Source organism: Sinocyclocheilus anshuiensis, unplaced genomic scaffold (genome assembly GCF_001515605.1).
Source record: "Sinocyclocheilus anshuiensis isolate Anshui unplaced genomic scaffold, SAMN03320099.WGS_v1.1 scaffold1726, whole genome shotgun sequence".
Classification (NCBI taxonomy): Eukaryota; Metazoa; Chordata; class Actinopteri; order Cypriniformes; family Cyprinidae; genus Sinocyclocheilus; species Sinocyclocheilus anshuiensis.
The window spans coordinates 526,677-552,893 of record NW_015546155.1 but is presented as its reverse complement, the minus strand read 5'-3'; the positions used below and the strand labels follow the sequence as shown (position 1 = coordinate 552,893).

The 26,217-nt window shown below is 38.4% G+C and overlaps 2 protein-coding genes and 1 pseudogene across 2 annotated transcripts in view; 2 read left to right on the top strand and 1 right to left on the bottom strand.

Annotated features, from left to right (window-relative positions):
- LOC107701319 (roquin-1-like) overlaps positions 1–16,808 on the top strand; it is a 17,873-nt gene extending 1,065 nt beyond the window's left edge. Inside the window, exons 3-19 of the mRNA XM_016503308.1 lie at positions 2,139–2,378; positions 2,483–2,658; positions 2,896–3,096; positions 3,209–3,341; positions 4,955–5,186; positions 5,279–5,506; positions 5,686–5,885; positions 6,620–7,047; positions 10,029–10,187; positions 10,282–10,428; positions 10,530–10,749; positions 12,519–12,609; positions 12,722–12,812; positions 12,933–13,067; positions 13,186–13,280; positions 14,606–14,771; positions 14,834–16,808. Of these exons, the coding sequence (XP_016358794.1) occupies positions 2,139–2,378; positions 2,483–2,658; positions 2,896–3,096; positions 3,209–3,341; positions 4,955–5,186; positions 5,279–5,506; positions 5,686–5,885; positions 6,620–7,047; positions 10,029–10,187; positions 10,282–10,428; positions 10,530–10,749; positions 12,519–12,609; positions 12,722–12,812; positions 12,933–13,067; positions 13,186–13,280; positions 14,606–14,768 (2,939 nt within the window). The 3' untranslated portion in view covers positions 14,769–14,771; positions 14,834–16,808. The remainder of the gene's footprint in view (positions 1–2,138; positions 2,379–2,482; positions 2,659–2,895; positions 3,097–3,208; positions 3,342–4,954; positions 5,187–5,278; positions 5,507–5,685; positions 5,886–6,619; positions 7,048–10,028; positions 10,188–10,281; positions 10,429–10,529; positions 10,750–12,518; positions 12,610–12,721; positions 12,813–12,932; positions 13,068–13,185; positions 13,281–14,605; positions 14,772–14,833) is intronic.
- A 1,072-nt stretch (positions 16,809–17,880) lies between these two features.
- On the bottom strand, positions 17,881–23,533 carry LOC107701318 (uncharacterized oxidoreductase YtbE-like; annotated as a pseudogene).
- Positions 23,534–24,809: 1,276 nt separating this feature from the next.
- Positions 24,810–26,217, top strand: part of LOC107701317 (exostosin-like 2) — a 2,626-nt gene continuing 1,218 nt past the window's right edge. The window contains 1 exon segment of the mRNA XM_016503306.1: positions 24,810–25,039. Coding sequence (XP_016358792.1) covers positions 24,810–25,039 — 230 coding nt within the window.

Sequence of the window (26,217 nt, the reverse complement as noted above, 5' to 3'; positions counted from 1 at the left end):
ATTTGCCACTGACGATTCAAACGCGAGTTTTGAGCAGTGTAGAGGCAGCGTTTGTAGTTTGTCATTTCTCCGATCACAAATGCAGACATGGTTTTATGTTTACGCAGCGCGATACAATGCAACGCGTAAAAAAACAGTATAAGTAATTATAATCCGTAATTATGTCCCAACTGGATGCAACAAATGCCTCATTTATAATGGGTTTTCATGTTTTTGTCTCGTCGCTCCGGCCGGGACACGGCATCACAGTATGGTAAGGGGCGTAACATTTCCGTCACACGCTTGAGGTATTTGGCCAATCACAACGCACTGGATAGCTGGCCAATCAGAGCACACCTCGCTTTTCAGACCGATGAGCTTTGTAAAAATCGACGTGTTTCAGAAAGGCGGGGCATAGAGGAGAAACAATAATGTACAGTATGTGGAAAATAATGTATTTTTTTAACCTTAAACCGCATAAACACATTTCATTACACCGAATACACCAAATAATGTTCTTTTTTAGCAACATCATATGACCCCTTTAAACAAACAGGTAACAAATAAAGAACATAAATATAGAAAGCATAAAACATTCTAAACCACCTGAATAAAAAAAGCTTTGCTACTTTAGTGTAGTTTAGTACAACCAGTTGAGCAGAACAACACTGCAGTGTAGAAAACAGTCTTTCAGCATTCTACCAACACTAATATTAACAATACATAAAATAGATTTAATGTCATACGTAAAGTCTTTTTAAAGTTTTAAACCAAACGTAAATAAACCACAGGGCAGTCTATATCAATTTTGCATAAATGTAATCATTAATTTATTAAATACATCATTGCAATTGCAAGTCGATCTCAACTGGCATGTTATATCAGAGTTATTAATAGTATTTTTGTCTGTCTAGATTATGAAATGCCTGCTTTCAGAGCACTGTTTTTATCTATGTGCTTACACAGAATATGTACTTAAATCGCGATCTCCTGCGGAGATCATTTCCACAGAACTGTAATTACTTGGATGCTTATTAACGAAATAAAGGTTATATAGAAAACGTTAATGTAATTTAGGCAGTCTTGAGCGAGTTGAATCAGAACATAAATAAATAATTTTCTGTAAAAAAAAAATCCCTATAAATTAAAAAAATGCAGTCGACTCCGCTCGCACCAACCGGAGGGGGAGGGGTCGTGTGACTCTCTACGCTCTTCGCTGCACACAACTGAGGGAGTCCTGCACTTTCCGTCTTTGACGACACGTAAAAAAAACTGTGCATACCGCAGGAATGTTATAACGGAAAATTTTAGTGGTTTTGAAATGGACTTTTCCAAACCACGGTATACCTTGAAACCGGTTATCGTCCAATGCCTATTGAGGAGTAACTTTATGGATTGCATGACTCTCCTTGAGTTTACCTCTTTCTCAACGGCAAGCTTAAACAGCATATCAATCAATTATGTAACGCATCTCATTTGTGCATTATTGGCTGATATGTTAAATAAAGCATATCAGTTAAAGCAAATCAAGTTACTTTAACTGTAAACGCCGTGTTGACTCGTCTCTCTTTAAGATGCAGTGCCGTAATGGCGGTCTTGTGTGCAATTCTCAAAGTGCTCACAAGATGGTGCATATCGTAAATCCGATATTACAAAACTGATATCCGATCATGGAAAAATGCTTACATATCGGGAAAAAAATGGTAAAACCGATTATCAGTCCATCTCTACTTACATAGTTGTGATGTAATGAAAGTGTGCGACAGAACTTTTCTTCCATATTGTGATGTATATCTGAGTGACACAGATTATCCAAAATGGAAAAAAAAAGTAGGGAGGTGACTTGGTTCTATCCTTCAGTGGATGTGAAGAAAGTGGTGGGGTTTCAGTGGACTAAATGATTGGAGAAATACAGCATGTCACCAGAAAGAAGACTGTAATTTCACCAGAAGATTGAGTCATGACAATTAAAAAAAAAAATATGGGCTCACAATCTTTTTTTTTATTTTTTATTTTTTATTAGCTGCTTTGATTTAATTGTTCACTGTAAGTTCAATTAGATACATTAAAAAAAAGGGTGAATTTTCTTCTCATGCCAACTTTAAGCCAGTATAATGGGAATGGGCAAGTAATTGATGCATATTTTTGGCTATATCTAGGATTGGGGTTGAGTAATGCTGCTCAGAGCATGCTGAGCCGCCCCATGCAGAGGAAGCTGGTGACTCTGGTGCACTGTCAGCTGGTGGAAGAGGAAGGACGGGTCAGGGCCATGCGGGCAGCCCGTTCTCTGGGTGAAAGAACTGTTACTGAGCTCATTCTGCAGCACCAAAACCCCCAGCAGCTCTCCTCCAACCTATGGGCTGCTGTCAGAGCCAGAGGCTGCCAGTTCCTGGGCCCTGGTAAGATAACACTAAGCCTGTTCACACCAACATGAATGGTCATCGCAAAAATTCGGTCTTGTGGAAGTTCTAGTGTCTTATATGTTGGCCTTTTTTATCTACAGCCATGCAGGAGGAGGCACTAAAGCTGGTGCTGTTGGCTTTGGAAGATGGATCCGCTCTTTCCAGGAAGGTTCTGGTCCTCTTTGTGGTCCAGAGACTGGAACCAAGATTTCCTCAGGCCTCCAAAACCAGTATTGGACATGTAGTTCAGCTCCTCTACCGTGCCTCCTGCTTCAAGGTAGGTACCCTTTATTGTGCACTTGAACTCATCTGAGCTTTTCACAAGCATCTTATGAGATGCTTATCTTATGAGTTTTTTTTTTCTCGGTTTTGTTTTCTAATTCATATTCAGATTTGTTGGGATTCTGTTGCTTTTAATGTGCAAATTAACTTTTTCATCACCTCAACAGCTTATTTGCAATAACATTATCAGCTGTAGCTCTGAGGTTTCAATTGAATCTCTTATGTGTTGTAGGTGACTAAGCGAGATGAGGATTCATCACTAATGCAGTTGAAAGAGGAATTCCGCACGTATGAGGCACTTCGGCGGGAACACGACTCTCAGATTGTTCAAATCGCAATGGAGGGAGGGCTCCGCATCGCACCCGATCAGTGGTCTTCTCTGCTGTATGGAGACCAGTCTCATAAGTCTCACATGCAGTCCATCATTGACAAGGTATAACTGCCGTCTGTTTGCACGGCTTGAGAATTTCATGCACTCTTTCAAATGGCATAAATAGTATTGTGTTTCAGAATAATGGACAAAGGGAATACTGTTTGTCCTTCAGCTGCAGACCCCAGCATCATTTGCTCAGAGCGTGCAGGAGCTGACCATCGCACTGCAGAGGACGGGTGACCCTGCCAATCTCAACCGGCTGAGACCTCACCTCGAGTTACTCGCTAACATCGACCCCAGTCCAGGTTTGCTAAGACAGACAAACCTAAGATGATGACTGAGCATCTGAGAAACTGAATTAGAGCTTAGCGGTATGACCCGTGCTGGCAAAATGACTCTGAATGCACACAGGCTAATTACGAGCTACAGGCAAAACGAGTGAAAAATATCAATTTTGGTCGAATTTGAGGTTTTCACAAAAATGAGATCATTAAACCCTTGTCTAGTGATCCCAATGAAACGCATAGTTATTAAACAACTAAAATGTTCTTTATTTGTACTTTTTCTGAGACGTCTACCTCCTTTGTTTTGAAAAGTTGCGTTTGTCCATCGGAAGCAAACCACTTGTGTCTGATGTTTTGGTTTTAGTTTTGAATAGAACATGCAGGAACGAGAAAATAAAGTGCGGGACTTGATTAATGTTAAAAGAGTTAAGAGCAATAAGCCGCAAAAAGGATCTTACTCGCGCTGACTGACACGTCCGAAGCGTGCGCACAAAGACAGAGCGCAATCCCGATATACACATACACACAGAATTGCAGTATTTCAAAATATCTGTCTTGGCAAATATTCACATAAACATAATCTGTTATGTTTTAAGTGAACTTTTGGTTAACTGTTAGTGAAAAACATCTGATGTGTAACATTATATTAGATCTGTATATTACAGTAGGTCTTAATATATAGTCCGTTTGTTTCATTATTGTTAATCAAACAATAAAAGAAAAGAGGGAATCACTAGTGCTCTCGATTGAACTGCTTTATTTGTAATGAATACACTGAAGACTATACAGTGATTTTTACATTTGATTATTTGTTTTTCTTACTTGAATGATTCTGTTTAGATGTAAAATGTGAATTTTTCTTATATTTGTTCACTGCTTATTTGCATCTTTGTTCTTAATTTTAATAACAATGATAAAATAAGAAAATATATTATAAATAATATAGCAATTATTAAGAAAATAATTGGAGAAAAAGAAGCATCATGCTGCATTGAGAATCATTTATAGTTGAATCATTACATTCTGAATCGTAATCGAATCCTGAGGCAAGTGAAGATTCACACTTCTAGTCGCAATAATGTCTTCGATGATTGGTTATTTGGTTGGACCATTTTTGGGTGAACTAACCCTTTAAGGGCACCTCAGTCATGGGTATTGAACATGGACAGTTCCCACCGGTACTGAGACTAGAACCTGCGGCCTTCGATTACAAGTCCGACTCTCTAACCATTAGGCCACAACTGCTCCTATTTTACAGTAAAATAGTCAAAACATTTTACAGTAGAAGGCAGTTTTTTTTTATTGCAATGCTACACAATATTAGTGTTTTTTCTGTATATTTGATCAAATTCAGCTTTGCCGAGAATAAGAGACATCTTGTGACAAAATGTGAATTTTGTAATATAATACAATATAATACAATATAATTGTAATATAATACAATAATATAAAAATGTAGGATATATTTGCGGCGTTTTTAGGGTGTCTGATATATACTGTGAAAATAAATTTGTATGAAATTACTCATACTGTAATTTAAAGTTTAAGGTCATACCACCCACCCCTAGAGTGAATTAGTAACATCTGTACCTGTTCTGTTCTGTGATGTTTTGTTTTGATTCATCTTTATTCAGATGCTCCTCCTCCGACCTGGGAGCAGCTGGCGAAGGGGCTGGTGGGGGTAAAGACGGTGGTGCACGGCCTAGTGGACTTCATCCAGAACCACAGCAAAAAGGGTGCCGACACGCAGCAGCCTCCACAGCACAGCAAATACAAGACGTACATGTGCAGAGACATGAAACAGAAAGGAGGCTGTCCCAGAGGAGCTAGCTGCACCTTCGCCCATTCTCAGGAGGAGCTGGAAAAGTGAGTGCCCTTGTAACATCTTGCATATCTGGTTAGTGTTAAACCAAAAACGTGCTTAACAATCAGAATCTCATTTGCTGTTCGCTCTGCAGGTACCGTAAAATGAACAAACGTCTTGCTGCGCGAGTGCCCTGCACCCCTGGCCTGCTGCCTGAGGAGGTGGTCCCGCTGGAGCATGGGCGAAAGGCCTCTACACTTACCAACGGGGCCCCTCTTCCCCAGCTCATCCCCAGAGGCACAGACCCCTCCACATATGACCTCTTACTCAAGCCCAAGATGGATGCCACTAGCCTGAGCGCTCCTGGGTCGCCACCCGACACGTAAGCCTTTGCTTCTCAGTTTGAGTTCCCTGCTTTTCTGTCAGTATCTGAATTGTTTTGAGTGCAAGACCAACAGCAAAAGTGCTGAGATGGTGAGAAGTGCTTAATGGGTTTGGCTTTAACAGGAAGGAACAACGTAATTTAGCACCAACTCATTTCTGCCTCTTGTCTCTCTTAAGTTTGGATAAATCTAGCTTGGCCCTGACGTCCCACCCTGTGCCTCACCCCAGGGCAGAGCACTTACCCATGTCCAAACAGGTGCCAGTCATGCCCAGAGGTGCGCCACAGATGTATCCACAACAGCAGCCCGAGCTCTTCTATCCAGAGCCCACCAGACCTACTCCCTCAGGATCTCAGTATGATGCTCAGTACCCAACAGGTGATTGGATTTGCTCATATGGATGGTTTCTGGTTGTGAAAGTCTTCTGCTCTCAAGATTCTTGGAGCTCTTTAATGCCATCTAATACTGTGTCCTAACCAGGTAATTTAAAAAAAGGTGTAAAAGATGAATGCTGGGTATTGCCGACCAACCGATTTAAATAAACTAGGCTAATTTGTTAACATGTATGCTAAATAATTAACTTGAATATATCAGTTGATGTTTGTCTTAGCTTGGTGTTACTGAATAGCTGTAGATTTTTGTTGAGGGAATTAGGTCTATTTTTAATTTTCAGTTTAATTGCAGATTTATTATTTGTATTAACAGATAAAACAATAAAATGCTAAAAACTGAAAAGTGAATTCAGGCAATCGCAACATTATAATGTAAATAATGAATAATGGATATTCATTTAGAGATTTGCTTAAGGGGATAGTTCACCGAGAAAAAAATAAATAAATCAAATTGATGATAATTTACTCACCCTTAGGAAAATCAAGATGTAGGTAACTGAGCATTTGACAGTGCAAGCGCAAATCTTCTTAATTGGCCTATTTTCTTTGCAGTGTGAAAGTAGATTAAAACAACTCTTGACTGCATGCAAACACTCGTGACAGTCTAAATCAATGTTTTGTCAGCCATTCATTCAAATCAAAATATTTATTACACCAATTTTTTTAACTAAATATTTGTCTCGGTGTGTCATAATGCTCATAACCTTTGTGTTCTTACAGGCAACCCCTACCCATACCAACCTCCACCATATGTCCCTCCCCGCTATATACGTAATCCCCCTCCCCCGGGCGAGTCTGCAGTGCCACCTTACCCAGAGCCCTACCCGGGTTACATCCCAGATCGCCAATATCCAAGCCACCACTCTGGTCCCCCTTTCTCATCCCACACATATGCACCAGCCTCCCATTACAGTCGCAGACATGGACACTATCCTGTACCCCCACCTCAGTTTGCCCCGCCCAGAGACGACTTGGTCAGGATGAGCCCAGTTCCTCTGGACATTCCACCAGCCGCTATGCCTCCACCTCCAGCAGGGGCTGCAGGTTCTCTGTACCACCCCCAGGAAGCGTCATCCAGAGACAGATACCCACCGGAGGGGTACTATCCTCCTGGACCGCACCCCAGCCAAATGCGGTCCCACATAGGAGTGAGTTCTGTTCTTCTTGAGGTTTTTGCATGCTAAACAGTAGTTCCCCTTGCTTGACATGCATGCCTATAACATTTGTTGTTTACAAATAAGTTTTATTTAATGAACATGATTTTAATATTATGTTTAGTGATCAAACAGGAATTGTGTGCGTTCAAAAAGAACAATAAGTTTCCAGGTGCGTAGAACAAAAGGGAGAGAGTTTTCGTCCAACAAGTCGCTGAATTAGTCAGCTCACTGACATTTTTTTTCCAATCAGACCAAAAAAGGTCTCTCAAAAATATAGTTTTTATTTTCCATATGCAAGAAGTGAAAAAAGTGACAAAGTGCAAAGTGTATTAAAAACAGACCAAAGAGCAGACGTTCAACCCATGCTTTCTTCAGTGCTCATAAGGCAAAAAAAAAGCAACAGCACACTTATATAGGCACAATTGCAAATTCTTGACAGCTGATCTTAATCAGTGAGGGATAATTGTCATGCCAACAATTTCCCTTTACAAAAAACATGCAATATCCATCTCTTCATTTAATCCAGTCGGGTTTAATATGTTTAGTATAATATTTATTGCTATTTTTCCAACACATTGACTTTTTAATATAATTAATACAAAAAATATAACTTGAAGTTAGTAATAGCTTTTATTTTAATTTTTACAGCTTCCAAGAAAACAATATAGTAACGTATTATCATTATTATATGATGTATGGATGTGTGTGCGCGCTCAGGTCCTTTGAATAATGTTAGCAGATTTAAATTTTAATTCTAGTTATGGATTAGTAAATGCTGACATTAACATTAATTGAAATTACTAGGATTAATAAATGCTTTAAAATAGGGCTGCAACAACTAATCGATGAAATCGATAATGAAAATAATAGACAACGAATGTCATTATCGATTAGTCGTGTCTACCCGCCACGCACGGAAAACTTCCGCCAGTCACGTCAAATTACAGCAGTGAATAACGCATTTCTATGGACGAATGCATCTAAAAATAGCGGATGAATCAGAGTGAGCTGCTGCGGGAAAGATGCGTGATCCAAGCTGCCCGAAACATGAGAATGCTTTATTTTAAACTTCAAGCTAATGCATTAGTGTGATGTTTAACATGGCTTGCCCTGCCAGGCGCTTTGATAGATGCATGTGCTGTTTAATGTGTGAGATATGTTTCCTCAGCGCATAAACTGCATTTTACGGTAATATCCTTTACTGTTAATGTTACATATTCTGGTGAATGTTTCTATTTTGCATGAAGGCTCGTCCTGACAGTCTGCGTTAAACTTCAGACTTCACTGAACGAGCGCAGAGGTGTGCATGTGCGTCAAACAGACAGAACACAGTAAAGAGGGAGAAAATAAGTATTCAGTGCAATAATATAAATTTTGCTGATATATTTGTTATTGGACGTTAAATTTAGGTTTAAAAGTCAACATGTAATTCAAGTATGTTATGATAGTAACTGTAAAGGGATAACAGAGTGTGATTGAATATAAATGTAAGACGTTACTTACATTTACAGAATAAAGAAATGACAGTAACAGGTTACTGTGTTCAGAGTGAATGTGTGTGTGTTCCAGCAGAACATTCCTCTTATCTATTAACACGGAGTTTGTGTTTTTCTTTACTATCTTCATCATTATTATTTCCATTTTTAATTTAGGGAATTAAACTGTCCTTTGTCAGTTTGTCTGTTTAAACTGTCCATTTAAACTGTGCTTTATAACTCTTTTACACATAATGTATAGCATAGAGATATATTCACCATACAGTATGTTTTCATAGCATTCAGTTGGTACATTTGTTTGAAGGACAGCATTGGGCAGGATGTGAAATAGTGTGTTTTGTCAATTTAAAAAAAAGAGGCTTTTTATACGATTAATCGAAAAAATAATCGGCCAAATTAGGGCTGGGCGATATAGCTAAAAAAATTATCAACGATATAATGTTTCATATCGTTCGGTATCGATAATTATTGACATTTTTTATAACCTTTTTTAAAACAAAAAGCAATAGAAAAAAATTGCTAAATTTAACCACTGTATTTATAATTATCACAATTTGAGACAAACAACAAATATTTTTTGTTTTAACAATCAAACACAATCAAAATTAAACAAATATCTAATTTCTAATGTTTTATATGCAGATTAAATAGGTCTTTATTGTATAGGTCTAATTGTCTCCCGAGGGCGCAATGAGCAAAATAATGCAGCGCACTTAAATTGTCAACGCAAGGAAGTAACATTATAAAAACGTGCATTACGTCTAAATTAACTCAAATTATATAAAATATAATTTCGTAAATTGCATAAGTCCGTCTAAAAAATGCGCTGAATATACTTTCTGTGTGAATGGCTTGGTTTCGGTTTTAACCCATTCAAGATCTTCTCCGCATTGAGCTTCTAGAGTTCTCTAATATTTTGAATGCATAACGCAGCAGCGGCGCATCTGGTGGGCTAGACTAACAAAACATTAAAATGCAACAAAACGTCACTTACATCACCGCATCTCGCGCACCCTGATGCACACTTAACATTCAAATGCAAATGTTTATTTTAAATTCGACTAATATTCATTCTTTATTCACAATCTCCTCATCACAGGCAGGCACAGCACTCATTTCAGCATGTGTTCGTGTTTGTGTGTGCTGTCTGCGTCACTCATAGTACGTGCCTGTATCGTGCGCTATATCGAACAATTTTTCGATCAATATCGAAGAAGGTGTAACGTCGATAAATATCGATACCGTTTTATCGCCCAGACCTAGGCCAAATAATCGATTATCAAAATCTATATAGCAGCCCTACTAATGTTAACATATGGAAACATGCTGTAAATTTAGACAATTTTAAGAGTCATTACCTTTTTTTTTTACGTTTTTTTAAGTCACTTGACTTGAGCACTTGTTGCACCTCAACCAACTCTAGTCAGTTAATCAGTGTAAATCTCCCAATCTGATTTATATGTTCGCCCCCAGCAGGACCCGTATAGCCGCTCTCAGCCTAGTCTGGATGACTTGCATCGCAGGCGCAAAGAGCTGCTTGTCCAGCTAGAGGAGAGAAAAGTCATCTCTCCTCCCCCCTTTGCTGCCTCCCCGACTCTCCCTACACACCCGTTCCCCAACGACTACCCTCGGGAGGTGAGTCCTGAACAACATCCTGCTGTCCTTCATGGATCATGAATATAGTGCTCAACATTGCTCTTTTTCATTTTTGAATTCTGAATGTCTGCAGTATTTGGAGGACGGCTCTAAAGCCTTTGGAAGTCGGGAGCCGGACTACGCTGGGCAGTATTCCCCCTGGTCATGTGACACCATAGGATCATACATTGGCTCCAAGGATGCTAAACCAAAAGATGTCGGTAGTGCTGTGGAGATGATGGCAAGTGATCTACCTCATGCTTTGTGTTTCCGTACATCAGATAAGACTATCAATAACAGAGGTTTTATTTGTCGTTTCCTTCCTGTACTGTCCTACAACAGAATGCAGAGGGGAAAGTTCTCTGTGAACCTCCACTGGACACCCAGCGGCGCTCTGCAGAAGCCAAAGACGACGATCCCATCATTCCCTTTGGTCCTCTGCCCACAGTGTCTCCTTTTGGTGCCATTTCACGTACCTCTAAAACGGGTTACCAGACCACTGTGCCTGTACAGGCCATAGCATCCTCACAGGCCTCGGGCTCCAAACACATGACCATGACAGGTGACTGGACATCTTTATAATACCTAATACTTAGTCATAAATAGGAATAGGAACTTGCCTGAAAGGTTCCATTAATAATTCTTAGTACCTTTAGTACTTTCGTGATTTGTTATAACCGATTCATTTAAAAATCTGCTCATAATTTGTTAATGAAATACTATTGGAGTATTTTAGTATGGCCTGACTCTGTAAAAGTGCATTAGTTCAAACCAGGGATATTATCGTTAACTAAAACCGTAAATAAAACTACAACCATATTTCAGCTACCCAAGGCAATGGTTCTCATTTTTTATTTAGTTTAAGTGAAGTAAACGAAATAACTTAAAAATAACTGAAATAACTAAAACTAAATGAAGTAAAACTAATAAATAAAAGTTAATGAATACTATATAAACATCTTTAAAAAAATACAAAAACTTTAGCTTTGGAATTGGACATTAAAATGTAAAAATAAAATCTGATTCAATATTAAATAAATATAAGCAAAACATTATTCAATGCTTTTTACTTTTGCATTTACTTCTAGATTTAAGTTGCTCATTAAGTTGCTCAAGCAAGTGGCAAAACATTTAAATTACCTTTCTTACGTTATCACAAACTTACCATTGACAGAAATAGTCAGCTCTACTGCCTTTCCTTTTGCATTGAAATCTTTATTACAAGCAATCCTGCCGTTCATGAAGAACTTTGTTTTGCTACCTCCACGAGTGCCATCTGTTATTGCCTTATCTAAAAGTGCTCTTTCCCTTTAAACCTAGCCAAAAAGCCATATGTGTTGACTGTGAAACACAGTAGACTTTAATAATATGCATTTATGATGTAATTACTACATTTTCGTGTCAATCCATGTTCATATTTACTGCAAAAAATGCGGAAACTCCTGGAACGCACTGCCGCACCGCAACGGTGTGCAGTGTGAATGCTTTAATCCATTAACATGAGCACGGAAAAAATACGCACCACATATGCACTGCAAACAGAGTAATGTGAACCTGGCATTATGTGTGTGCGCTGCGAGTGTGCATGAGCGCTCAGTCTCCAGTCTCCGCGCGAGCGCTGAATGGTTAAACACTGGCAAGAATTAAAAAGAAATGCAATTTATAAACTTTAGTGGCGATGTGACACTGCCTCGATTGTGCAAGTGACAATTCCTGTGTCAACTGTGCAGAGTGCAGCTCGCTTATAGACAGAGGCGATGTGTGGTGATTTTAAGCCATTTGCGTATTTTGAGAGAGAGAACGCGCACGGTGATTCACTCACGCTGTTTGAGAAATTACGTCTCACACAAGGTTTTCAGATTATTTTATAAGTTAATGAAGAAATATGAAGGTGAGTACCTCACCTTCAGCATTATAATTATTTCACCTGCGCCGGACAGAGACTGAGACAGTGCTGCTGCATGTCGTGCCAAACCTCTCATCAGCTTGAGATCGGTCTTTTTAGAGACCGCCGATCAAACATCCCAATGTGATTATCGGCCGATAGTGATCGGTAGCTGATCAATCGGAGCACCCCTAATTTAAGGTGCAGTCATATTTACAGTTGTTCTGCAAATTTCATGGGCAAAATCTAGTCACTTCAAAAGGAATCCATTTGTTTAGGAATTTTCGGCCAAAGATTTCCACACATAGAATCTGGAATACAAAATCACAATTTTGCCCACAGAATTTTGCAGACATTTCACTAATGTAACTGCACTTTTAGACTTTCATTCTTCAACAGTTGTGGAAACATCATTTTGTTTTTGGTAAATTGTTTTCTCCTCACAGCAGACTATCCATATGGAAACCACAGTGGATGGGGAGGAGCGTCGTACCCTCAGCACCAGAGCATTAACTCTCAGGGACACTTCAGCGAGCGGTACTGAACTTTGCCTTTTACACTTCCAGAACAGAACAAGAAAAGATGCATCATGGCAATACTAGAATTTTCAATTAAAATATAATTGAATTGTTTTTCGTGTTTTTGCCAGTCTGCCAGTGTCTGCCCCTGACCGCGAGCAGCTCAAGATTGAGCTCCAGCAAGTCAACCAACAGATCAGTCAGCAGACACGCGGCATGGAGGTGTGTATGAAATCTCCATCCAAATTCATGACTCACAACGTACAGCCTTATATTCATGTATTCTTATTCATATAGTCTTATATTCAGTAGTATTAACAAACCTCTCGCGTGCACACACAGGCGTGTGCGCTGGCATCTCAGCCTGCAGCTGGAGTGAAGTGGTCTTCAGGTGGCACTGTGTCTAGTGAGCAGCTCAGCCTGGAGCTTGATCACGTAGAGCTGGAGATCAAAAAGAGAACCCGTGAAATCACCATTGTGAGTCAAACGGCCACCGATAGTGATTTATTTTCCTTGAGGTTATTTTTTTGTACAAGTGTTCATATATTCTCATATGACTAGTCTAAGCTAATTGAACATGTTCCTATGATTGAAGGAGAACCAGGTGGCCCATGAATACAAGCTGAATGCCGCTGAGAATGGGCAGACTAACCATAAAGCCCAGCTGGAGGAGCTCTCTTTAGCATTGGGGTGAGTGGGGAAAGAGGCCATTCACACACAACACGGTTTTGCATTTTATTACGCTACTTTTCCATTGTTTTTCTCTATAAACATGCACTAGACCAGGGGTGTCCAAACCTGCTCCTGGAGGGCCACTGTCCTGAAGAGTTTAGCTCCAACCCTGATTAAACACACCTGAACCAGCCTTCCAAGGTCTTCAGACTGACTAGAAACAGAGAGTGCGTCTCAGTCAGCTCCTTAGTTCAGTGATCAGGGAGCCGGCCAATTTAAGGAATTTCAATCGTGAAATACTTCCAGTTAACTGGAATGTTCACTCCCTGAAAAATCCCACAATGCACTGCAAAAACTATGGAACACTAATACTTACTATGCTCCCTTACCAGAAATTACATCACATGAAACAAAACACACAAGCCAACTCAAATATAATGAGATAGAAGGTTTGAAAAGACAGTTTAATTTTAATTTCACTGCCCTGTCACATTTCTATATGGAAAAAAGTGCGTTCTGTCGGAACGGCCCCTAACAAACAAATGCTTTTCCTCTAAAGAACTGGCAGATATCTAATTAGACTAAATGTCACCTTAAAGGACTCAGTCCTGTTGAGTACTGTTAGAAGTTATGTTCATATGTGAATATTTCCATTTTGCACAACTGGTATTACACTACTTTTATTTGTAATGCATCATGTATCAAATTTTGTCTACATAAGCGCAGACTCTGGAAGTAAAATAAACTTAAGTACATTCATGTAAGCTTAAATGTGAATTGAATTGTTAAGAGCTGTTGATTAATTTACTGTCAGTTTAGTTAGCTAAATTAGCTGAATTAAAAAAAAAAAGTTCAATTTAGTTAGCTGAACCGAAGCCTGATTTTAATTCATTTAATTTATCACCTAAATAGTCGATTAATCTTTCTAATAATGGTTAGATTAGTCAATTATCAAAATATTCGTTATTAGCCTGTATATTTAAGATTACATTTAAAATTTTAAATTAATTATAAGTAAACTTATAATGTAGTAATTAATTATGTACACTTAATGTTTAGACAATTTGAGAGAATTACTGAAAATTGAGAATATTTAAGTAATCAAAATGCAGCCCATAGATTGAACCTAGATCTCCATTCTACATCTGTTCACTATTACACTGTGACTTGTTAGTCTTGTTAGGCTCAGCAGTCTATTCCCTCAGGCTACCATCAGCAAAGACCTAAAACAGCCCCTTTTGTTGTCTGTGTTCATGTTGCTCTGTTAGCCAGTAGGCATGTTTGAGTAATGTTTCCACAAAATACACTCCTCTCTCTGAATGTTCTCCTCTTCTTTCCATCAGTGAGGTGTCTAATGGATCCAGTGGCATGAAGCCAGCCAGTAGTATGGGTGGATCTATGCTCTCGCTGACCAATAAGACGTCTTCTCTCACCCTCTGCTCCGCTGACCAAGCAGCGAGTAGCTCAGACCTTCAAAAGAATGGTGTTGTTCACTCTTGCTCTTAAGAGCGTATTCACACTCACAGACACACATATAACACACACACAGACAACCTACACACACACACACACACACACACACACACACACACACAGAGACAACCTCTCCAGAGGTCAATATTCCTTCTCAGAGGGCTTTGAAATTAATCTCTTGACTAATTCGAACCAGTTTCAAGAGACACAAGATGTGTTTTTAATATTCAGACAGAGCTGATATGAGGGACACACACACACCTGCATGCTGCTACATGCATGCACCGACACAGACTTCTGTTTTATTTAGAAAAATGAGCAGTATCTGCCGTGATATAAATTTTCTTTCTTTTTGTTCTGTGAATGAGCTTTTTGTTTTAATGACTTCTCATCGCCTGGAAACCAGGGCATCTGAATAATGCTTACTTTGTTGTTTTCCCTCTATATCAAGAAAGAACAGTCAACCCAAAGCTAGCACAGACAGGATGACACAAACTAGTGGAATCAAAATGAGAATCGAGCGCACTATTTTTAGCATCGGGGCTAGTTGCTGATTGTGCAGTCGGGGCTCTGTGGAAATGTTCAACTCCCTGGATCTCTGCAGCCTTGAATATGATCTGACTCGCCAGGTTTAAAGTAGCATGGAGAACCTTTTATGAATCCATTTTTATGGACTGTTAACACGGGTCTCCCCACATGACACACGACCGTGGCAGTGTATCGCCGTAAGGCAATTCGATTGGGCTCTGGATGACACAAGGGGGAAGAGATATCTATATATAATCAGTTGTCAGGTTTTGTTTAATTTATGGTTTGGCTATATAACTTAAGGAATTTGTAAATGTGTGGTGACACGTGTCTAAAGCATTCTGTTTTATAGAATGCAAACGGATGTCTTGAAAAATTAGCACTTTCTTTCCATGAGTGTGTGCTTTTTAGTAGAAGAGGTGCAACACTTCCCTTGTGTTCTTCAGAGCTCTGTGGTCGGGATGAGTTTTGTTTCTCTCAGCGCAAAGATTACAGCCTTTTAGGAAATTATTTCATCAGTTTTCTCTAACTTCTGTGAAGTTGCATATTTGGCTCTCTTGGTCGAGTTTGCATATTCGAGTCTAGCCACTAAACCGCTGCGTAGAAGTACACCAGGGCAGTAGTTTCGACAATGCCAGGTCCCATAGCGCTAAACGATCGCGTTACAGTTTTGTACATTGTTAAAGGGATAGTTCAACCAAAAAGGCAAATTCTGTCATGATTCCGTTACCCTTATGAGGGGGGGAGGGTGTGAACTGTCCCTTTAAATAAAAATCCAGACAGATGTTCATTATAGATGAGCTATTTAATGTCTTAGGTTTCCTCTGTATAAACTCAAAATTAGTTTGGAATCAATTCTTCAGAGATGATTATGAACTTCTGCAGAAACGAGATAAGCAGAATATTCAATGCGACTCATGAATCGAGGCCTGTTGAGTTTATCCTCCATCAGCTTGCTTTGACTTAAAAGGGTTTTTACACAACAAACCCAATGACTGTTTCCAAACGAGGCCCCGTAAATGAAGAGAACAAGATTATTCGAAGTCTGAAGTCTTCCTATAGTGATGACATTCTTCACGTGTGACTTTTTGTTCTAGTCTCTTGAGACCGACTATGATATACAGCTCCAATTTTGGGTGCAACCTCTTAACGTGTAATCTTTTGTGGTTTTTGTGCTATAGCCGTGGTGATATAGTTGATTTCTCTTATTACGATGACTTGTAGTCACGGTCATTATTTGATGTTCTTGCTTGTCAAAGAGCAAACGCAGCCTTTTCAAGCAGTCGCCGAGATTGAAATCCAGCTGTGCCGACATGCAAAGATGACGTCAACCTTACTATCAAGGTTTAAACTTACCACGTGATGTCCATCACACTCACTGAGGAAATTCTCCAGAATGTCGACTTTCTCCTTGCTAAATTGTTACCTCCTCCCTCTCCACGACATGGAAATTGAATTCTCGTAGTGTTTTTATTTCATGCTGTTGAAGATCCCGTGAACTAGTTAAGGCTTTGCCTAATATGAGATGTGTTGTGTAGCTTATGATTTAGCTGAGCTTCTTGCTTCCCTTCTGGTGAATCTGGCCTCTGACTGGATTTAGAGCTTTCCACATTCTCCTGTGGTTTAATGCTGCTTTGTAGCCCAATAATTCAAGTGACATTCATAAAAACATGTCCAGGTCACATTTCAGCAAGGAATATAAAGGAAAAAGAATGTATAGGGCCAATATCAATACTTCAATATATTATATAGTATGCTTTACACAAAAAAGTGACAGATTTTTAGTTAAATCTACTACTACTAGACTTACTAGCATTTGTTTTTAAATACAGCAATTTTTTGTATTCATTTACAATGACAAAAAAAGGAACTATACTTTTTCAAAAAAATGTCAATGCAATATAAATACTACTATGACATTTTTATGAAAATTAACATTGATTTCATCCCATAATAATTATATGACCTGGGCATGTTCTTGTGAGGTTTTATGAAATTACACTTTCTAGAATTGTCTGTGCCACCTCACCCATCCAATTAGCAATTATGCTCAAAGATCAACTTTCAAAATGAAGTAAACATTTTTCTAAATTGAGAAACGTTACACCAGGAGGATATAATGCGCTCAGTGAATTCCCTTTTATATTCAAATGGGAAACGAAAACAATTGCAAACCGCTTAAAACTGAGCAGGATACGTTTCAATCCAGCGGCTTATCTTGACGTCTCATCGATAGAGGCGTGTGCATAGTTACGTGGCAAAGCTTTTATACGATTTCTGCTTAGGAGTCTGAAAAAGAATTTTCCTCCTCACTGCAGTTATCCAAATTTTCGTGAGTTAACATGCTGCCACCACCGCTAACATCGGATTTTCTTTGGTTCTTGTTAGGCACTAGCATTCTGTTTCGCATCGCTAATCGCTGCTACAACAGGCAAACGTTTAGCCAGCGCTCATTTTTTTGTTTGGCTTTCACAGAGTGCCCAAAGCTGTGCTAATGTAAGCATTCTCGAGTGATGCACTGCCAGGATGCTGCTTTTATTTGAATCTTTGGGTTGTATGGGAATCTTGTATTTAATATTTGGCACTTGCTTGGGTGCTGTAGAACGTTTTTTTTTTTTCCTGTAATGATCAGTGATCTCACTGAGCTAATTACTTCTGCGTGGATATTTTTCCTTTGTTTAACCATCCACACATAGCGACTTATGGGAAACGACTCGGTAAGGCTCATTTACAATTTTGTGCATGAGGTTATTTTTCCTCAAGTGAGAAATTGCAGGATAATGTGATTTTCTTTGAGAATGGGTCTGTTCCTGATGGATGATATTCATTTCTCTGACTGGATTGTGTCTGTTTTGAACAGACCTGTTGAAATAATTTAAATGAAATGCAAGTTAACTCATTTTGAACCTTATAACACCGTTATGGCTGTCTTTTTTTGTCGTCTAGTTTTATTCCTAACTTTTTGGGAAATGTAATGGCTTTTTTATGATTACTTCCAAGTTGTCTTGTAAAATCTCTTAAATTAAGGTACAGGCTCAATTTCAACAAGGAAAGGTTTTATATATAAATATATATTATACTCCATTAAGGAATGTTTAGAACCATCTTACTCCAATGTGGATGTAGCCATTATTACGCCATTTTATGACTTTGTAAAAGAATTCACTGTGTGAAAATTGGTTTGCATTTTTGTATAATACAATCTGCTTTTTTGTTTGTTTAAAAGGAGAGAGGGAGCTGAAACTGGATGTTAGAGGGCAAGATTTATTTAACAGAAACCTGTTCTATTGAGAAGAAAATGTAACTTGTGTTCAACAATGATTCGCAATGCGAGGGATGGAATAAACAATATTGGTAACACTGCTATAAAGATGTGTGCTGGCTCCATTTTTTTGCTTTTTATTTCAGTCCCAACAGTGCGGTTTCTGAGAACCTCAAACACAGTTACATGAGTGTGTGAGAAATATAAACGTTGCTAAAGAACAGCATTTCTGGTTTAACCAACAATTTGACATTTCAGCATAATAGACAATCAATATGAGAACATGTCATAACTGATACCACATCCTTTCAATATCAACTTGATTATTTATCTGTGGTTTTGTTACTAGTAAGCTTGTCCCTCGTCTGCTCTGCCTACTAATTGTTACTATTAATATTTAGACCATTACACAAATAACAGTCACTCAACATGACCAAATACCAGTTTTCAAAAGGCACACGTGTGACAGCAGCATTCAAATCATGGATTCCTTTCAGAAATAACCTTTCCTTTCACAGCGAGTTCGGGACCTGTCATTATCCTAAGAACAAACCTCTTGGATTTTGATTGCTAGGTTATCCTTTCCAGATTGGATAAGTGAGATGAATCCGCTTCTGATTGGTGTGTAAACCACTAATTCGGTCCAGGTCTTCTGCTGTTAATGGGAATCCAAATACCTGTGAAGTAATTATGAAGCTGAAAAATTCAATTAAAACAAAAACCCAAAACCTGTAACTTACCCCAAACAATGAAATTGGTTATTTAAAAGTGTCTTTGAGATCATCCTTCATACTGTAACCTGCTAATATCCCATACATCAGGGCTGCCCAAACTCGGTCCTGGAGGGCCGGTGTCCTGAAGAGTTTAGCTCCAACCCCAATTAAACACACCTGAAGCAGCTAATCAAGCTCTTACTAGGCATACTAGAAACTTAAAGGCAGGTGTGTTGAGGCAAGTTGGGAGCTAAACTCTGCAGGACACCGGCCCTCCAGGACCAAGTTTGGGCAGCCCTGTCGTACACAATTACGTTCAGATATGATACCATTTTTGATCATTTTTTGAAATCACAAACTAGAGCGATTGAGCCTCTCGTTGTTTTCCGAGCTCACCTGACCAGGTGGTTTTCTTGGATTTGGTCATTCATTCCACATGAGTTGGGTCCCAGCTCACATGTCTCCCATCATGCAGCAAACTCAGCGCTGCCATGTCCTGAATCATCCAAGCTGAACCCAAACACCTGAACAGCACAACATTATGAGTGCGGTTTCGAAAGGATGATCTCAAAGAGAAACTAGTGATGGCTTCAATTATGATCAAGTACAAATTGAAAAAAAAATAATTCAATAAAATATCAGCTTAGACCATAGCTTGACCTGTAAATTGGTACAAACATCTATATTATTCACTATTATTATTATTAGTTTACTATTAAGTAGGGAGAAAATCTGTAGTAACTTGCTATTTTTATTATTATTTTACTTCTGTGGACGTGGTTTAGTAAGTGTAGGAAAAATGTGTAGTTACTTGGTAGTTGTGCAACATAAAAATTGTTTTGTTGTATATGTCGAACATCACCTGACCAAAGCGGAAAACTGGTCTCATAGCATTTGCTTGTCAGGAAAAGTATTAACAGTTGTACAAACTGATGGCGATATCTATGGACTTTTAAGGAAATCGGCAAACCTAGCTAGTTTTTATTATTGGCATTTTATTCCATTTTAATATCAGAATGTTAGTGAGAAGAAGAAAAATAAACTTTTTGATATCAATCTGCACATATGATGGACATCGGTTCTGATCATTTTTGGTATCTCATTTGAAGGCATCTCGAGTAAAACAGCTCCATATTTAATGAAGCACATACAAAAGACCTGAGTTTGTAGTGCATAACCCCCATTGCGTTGTTAATTTTGACAAATGTCTTGTTTCAGCTAATTACTATAAAGTTTGATATTATATGTTTGTATAACGTTTATTATTATTATTACTTATTTTCTTTTTGCCTGGAGTTTGCAGCTTTAAGATCCAAAAACAAACTTACTTGGCAGTTTTCATGGACCCTTTCTGGTTTGGTGGATTTTGGAATTGTCACAACCCCATTCTGAAAAGAAATGTAGAGCTTAAATGAATGTATAACATTATAACTGCTGCTTCTAAATTGCATTTGTATGACATTCTGGAAAAGATAATCAAATTAAATCAAAACTAACAGCTGGAAGATGATCATGCATCATACAGATGCATTACTGTAATGTGTAACAGATCGATGTTTCACAAATATTATGAAACTATACAATGTTACAGTCTTACAGTTGTAAGCTACGTGACTCATAACCAGCTTAGAGTTTACTTTCATAGGAAGAGTAACAGGTCTTAAGTTAATAGGAGACAGTCATTTAAACTTTACAGGTTGAGGATGAGTAGATGATTTTCATTTTTGGGTGAACTATTCCTATAAACAGCTGGTGAGGATCTACTGAAAAGCAAACTGTACCTGAATACTCCAGCGGATGCATATTTGTGACTCGCTGTGGCCGTATTTCTGGGCGAGCTCCATGATTGATGGATGAGTGAGGGCTTGACCTTTGGCCAAAGGACAATAGCCTTCAAAAACGATATTCTCCTTCCGACAATATTCAACCAGCTCCAGTGGCTGCTGGAAGGGATGAAACTCCACCTCCAAGTAAATCAAACACAGTGCCAAGTTTAACTGTATTTGTAGTTACTGCATTGAAAAATAGAACATTGAATTTTCAGAACATTGTAAATGTACCAAAGCTTATAGGATTTCACTATAATACAGTGTAGAAAATAAACATTGTATTGGTGTTATGGAGAATAAAGATAATCATTATGTTGTAAACTGCATTGTTCTTTATACATAAAGCTAAATGAGGACCTAATTATGAAGTTGAGTTGTTTTGGGGATCTTAAAGATTATTGTATTTTATTGAATTGTATATGTTTTATTATTATTTTTTAATAGTCTACATTTTATTTCATCTTGATGTGATTTCTTTTTAAAATTTGAAGAGTTGTGACAAAGTCGTTACTCTCAACCATTCATTCAGCCAAACCTGGTTAACATGAGGCACAATTCCACCACGATCCTTCAACTCGTTCAAGTGATGAATTCGAAAGTTACTCACTCCAATGGCATGACACAAACTTGCAACAAGAGAAGGGACATTACCTGCACACTGCCTGTGTTAGTCATTTCTAAACTGTAGCATAAACCTTCATCATAAAGCTCCTCTAAAGCTCTCCACGTCTCTGCTTGGAGACGCCTGGAACCATGCAGTCCGGCCAGTGATTCAGAGCTGTTTGCAAAGTAATCTATCATTTGAGGTATGTGTGGCACTTTCTGAACATGTCACACGTTTGCCTAAATAATCAACCCCCAGCCCTGCACACGAGTCCCGGCAGGCTTGTTTGGCGCTCTGGTAGCCGTAATCTCCAGGCCATAGTTTGGTGGTGAGCCAGAGCTCCTCTCGTGGTACTCCACTATCAACCACAGCTTTCCCCAAAGCCTCTTTACAACCGTAACGCTTGGCTGTGTCTATATGCTGCATGAACGTGAAATACACGTTAAATACACGTGAAAGACGCGTATTTGACGTGTTAAAATTCAGTGTTTTGGGCACTTTTGACCTTCCATAAAACTGCTTATCACATGCACGCCAAAGTCAATTTTTGCGTAAAAAGACCGGGCTCTTATAAATCTAGTGACAATAAAGAGATTTGACACTGCTAAACTTTACTCTTTACCAGTAACGTTTTGTGTATACGTTTGGTGTCACTAACAAAAAAAAAAAAAACAAGAGCCACGGCAATATTACTACCAAAACACTTAATGACGACTGCGTCAGACTGACTTCCTCACGATCACTTATGCTAACAAGCAGTGAGTAGAAACATTGTGTTGCTGCAAGCAAATGTCATGATGAATGAGCTTGTTCCTACGGTGGTCGAGAAGTGCTACACAAATCACAAGTCTAAAAAACAAAATAACAATTCAGAAAGCACAACAACAATTCAGAAAACATTATAACAAGTCAGAAAACACAATGACAAATTCGAAAACAAAATAACAAGTCAGAAAACACAACGACAAATCAGACAAACCGGAAGAGGTAGGTATAGTTTGAGACAGCGCCATTGGTTTGGGATTACTCACCGCTGACTGGACGAGACATCTGTCAATCAAAGTATACAGGAAGAACCAGCCGAAGAACAGCAGAGTCGTGGTCAGGACGAACCAGCCGAAGAACAGCAGAGTCGTGGTAGAAAGTTCGGAGATGGCATTAAAGTAGCTCAGTTTAAATGTATTGTATGAATTGCCCTTACTATGGAATAAAGAATACGGAGTGTATATTTACATTTAGTTAAAAGTAGCTGTAGAACATCAGCTCTAGTGGTGTAGATGGATAAGTGCGTGTCGTTGGCTTTTTGACGGGTTCGATCCCGCCTTTTGCCGAACTTTTTTTTTCTCCCTTTTCAAATCTCGTATCACATCGTAAAGGCATTTATTTTCAATAAAAATTAAGGAAATAATCAAAAAGTTGAAAATAAAGTATCGGGTAGGGTTAGGGTAGGTGTAGGGACGACTCTGCTGTTCTTCGGCTGGTTCTTCCTGTATACGTTGATTGACAGATGTCTCGTCCAGTCAGCGGTGAGTAATCACAAACCAATGGCGCTGTCTCAAACTATACCTATACCTCTTCCGGTTTGTCTGATTTGTCGTTGTGTTTTCTGACTTGTTAATTTGTTTTTGGATTTGTCATTGTGTTTTCTGACTTGTTATAATGTTTTCTGAATTGTTGTTGTGCTTTCTAGACTTGCATTTGCGTTTGTAATTTGTTATTTTGTTTTCAGAATTGTGATTTGTTTAGCACTTCTCGGTTGCCGTATTGTTCTCACCTAAACCCAGAATGGGAATGTTTCGTCCATTGGACAGCGGTACAGTAGGACATGACAGCGCAGTGCAGCTGCTGGGAACCGTAACCATATTGTAGTGTGCGTCATGTGCTCTTCTGGAGACCCTTAAACAAAAAAACGATTCGAGGTGTAATCATTGACGAAAACCCTTTGCACTCCCTATCACACTCTGCATGAACGAATATTTTCAACGAACCGCTTCACGGAAACGAGTCGGTCAGCGTTCACTATAAGATACTCAGTGCGCCTGGGCGAGAAAGTAAACTTCCTTCTGGAGTCTCACATGATGGGAAAACCATGAGGTACTTGTTGCTTTGTCTTGTTACAGAATGTAAATCTAATCATGCTTGTTTGTTTATTTCCTACATGCATGCGTTAAATCGTCGCATGCAGTTCCAGCCTTAAACCATTAATCAAATTATTTATGAGTCACGCAATAATGCAAGTAAACTATTGACATGCATATGTTAGCACATTTTTCTTTAGTGTGTTTGCTCGATATAGAACTTTTTATTTGGGCTATTAAACAACAACTTTTAATGCATCTGGAACTTTTGAGAATAGAACCTGCAAAGAGATGGTGACAGTGAAATTGTATGATAGTGCACAGTGATTTATCTACCTTTAATAATAATGCTTCCCCCTTTTAATAAATTCAGCCAATGAATCCAGACATTGATAATTCTGTAAATACCATTATGGTCAATGTGAAAATGTGGAAAGCATTTTTGAAGGAATGGTTCATCTGAAAGAAAAATTATGTCACTATTAACTTTTATGTCATTCCAAAACTTTATGATTTTCTTTATTCTGTGGAACATAAAATGAGATGTTTTGCAGAATATGCACATTGCTCTATCCCATATATATATATATATATATATATAGAGAGAGAGAGAGAGAGAGAGAGAGAGAGAGAGAGAGGAGCCTGATAGATGCTTTGGCATACACAAGCAAAACTGAATGGGGGAAAATCAATCAAAATCACACCAATAATCAAAGTAAAATATTTAAATTGCAAGCTGATCCAATGTGCATGAATTTCATCAAAGCAACTCCTAATGTAAGTCAGTAGTGTGTATGGCCCCCACGTGCCTCTATGCACTCCTGACAATGTCTGGGCATGCTATTCTCTTGTCATCAGGATTCATTGGTGCTGCTGCAGGTCATTGGGCCGTGTTCGGACACACTTCATCATCGCCTTTATACTGTTGCTGCTTCTGGCTGGAGTCTCTCTGGCCTTCTTATTGCCTAACAATGAGGACAGCAGCATTCTCCGAGAGCTCCGTCAAAGCTCCAACAACTCACTAACCCTGCCGGACCCTGAGGATAGTTTTACTATAATTATGCAAACGTACAACCGCACTGATATACTCCTCAAGCTCCTCAACCATTATCAGGCTGTGCCTCACCTGCAGTGCATCATTATAGTGTGGAACAACCCTAGCGAGTCGCCGCCCAGGAAACTGTGGGACGCCTTCGGCCCACACCCTGTGCCCGTCATCTTTAAAGAGCAGAGCGTCAACAGAATGCGCAATCGCCTGCAGCCGCACACTGAGATCAAGACTGATGGTAGGTGTGTGATTCTCACATGAACGAGAGGTGATTTGACAGATAGTTGACCCAAAAACGTTCCAAAAACATATGACTGACTTTCTTATCCCAATCGCTTTTTTGTATTTAGGGCCAATGACATATAAGAGTGCACGCCATAATACAATAAAGAATCTATTAAAATGTAAATGTAAAATATATATATATATATATATATTTATTTATATGGGTAAACTCTCTCTTTATGTGACTCCCTTTGCTTCTGAAACAACATTTTTTTTCCTTTTGCTCTTTTATTTTTCATCCCCTTTGACTCCAACCACCTGCCATATAACAAACAATCCAATCAATTCCTGACAGATAAGGTCTAAGGTCAATGACATGTTCATTTTTGTCCTATCTATAAATTTATTCAGACATACAAAACGTCAAATAGGAAATGATGTCATTGAGAGGACCCCTGTAGGCCATTGTGATGGTGTCACGGTCAGTAAGTCTCTTCAAATCGAATAATTTGATCTTTTTATGTCAAGCTAAAGTTAGTTCAGGTTGGTAAATGCCATGTGGTGCGACTCCCCAAGAATTTATCAATAAATAATATCTGCAAAGATGGGTTTACCTTAAAAAAAGTAATTCAGTGGACTCTTCTCTTGAAAGTTGTACAAAGATTTTAGAAACCATTTAAAAACCCTGAATGCAAAGAGTACATTTCTAATGAATTTTAAACAGGGCTGATATTGCTAACTAAAAAAAAATAAACTGACAAAAATTCAATATAACTATTATATAAAAAGATAAATATTATTAATGAAAATTAGAAATGTTGCCTTGGCAACTTACTGAAATAAATTGAAGTACTAAAATTATTAAAACTAAAACTGAAATGAAAATAAAGCTCAATATAATAATAATAATAATAAAAAAATTACAAAACCACTTAACAAAATTAAAGTATAAACTAAAATTTTAAAAAGTTGAAGAAATAAAATTACTAAAACTAAAATTCATCTAAATATAAAACTCCCAAAACGAATGAAAATGACAGAAGCACAGCACACTTTTTTTTTAGTTTTAGAAATTTTAAGTACTAAAATGACTAAAACTAAAACTGAAATTAAAATAAAACTAAATATAAATATTTATATTATAATATTTATATATTATAATATTTTAAAGAGCCCAAAAACGAATGAAAATAGC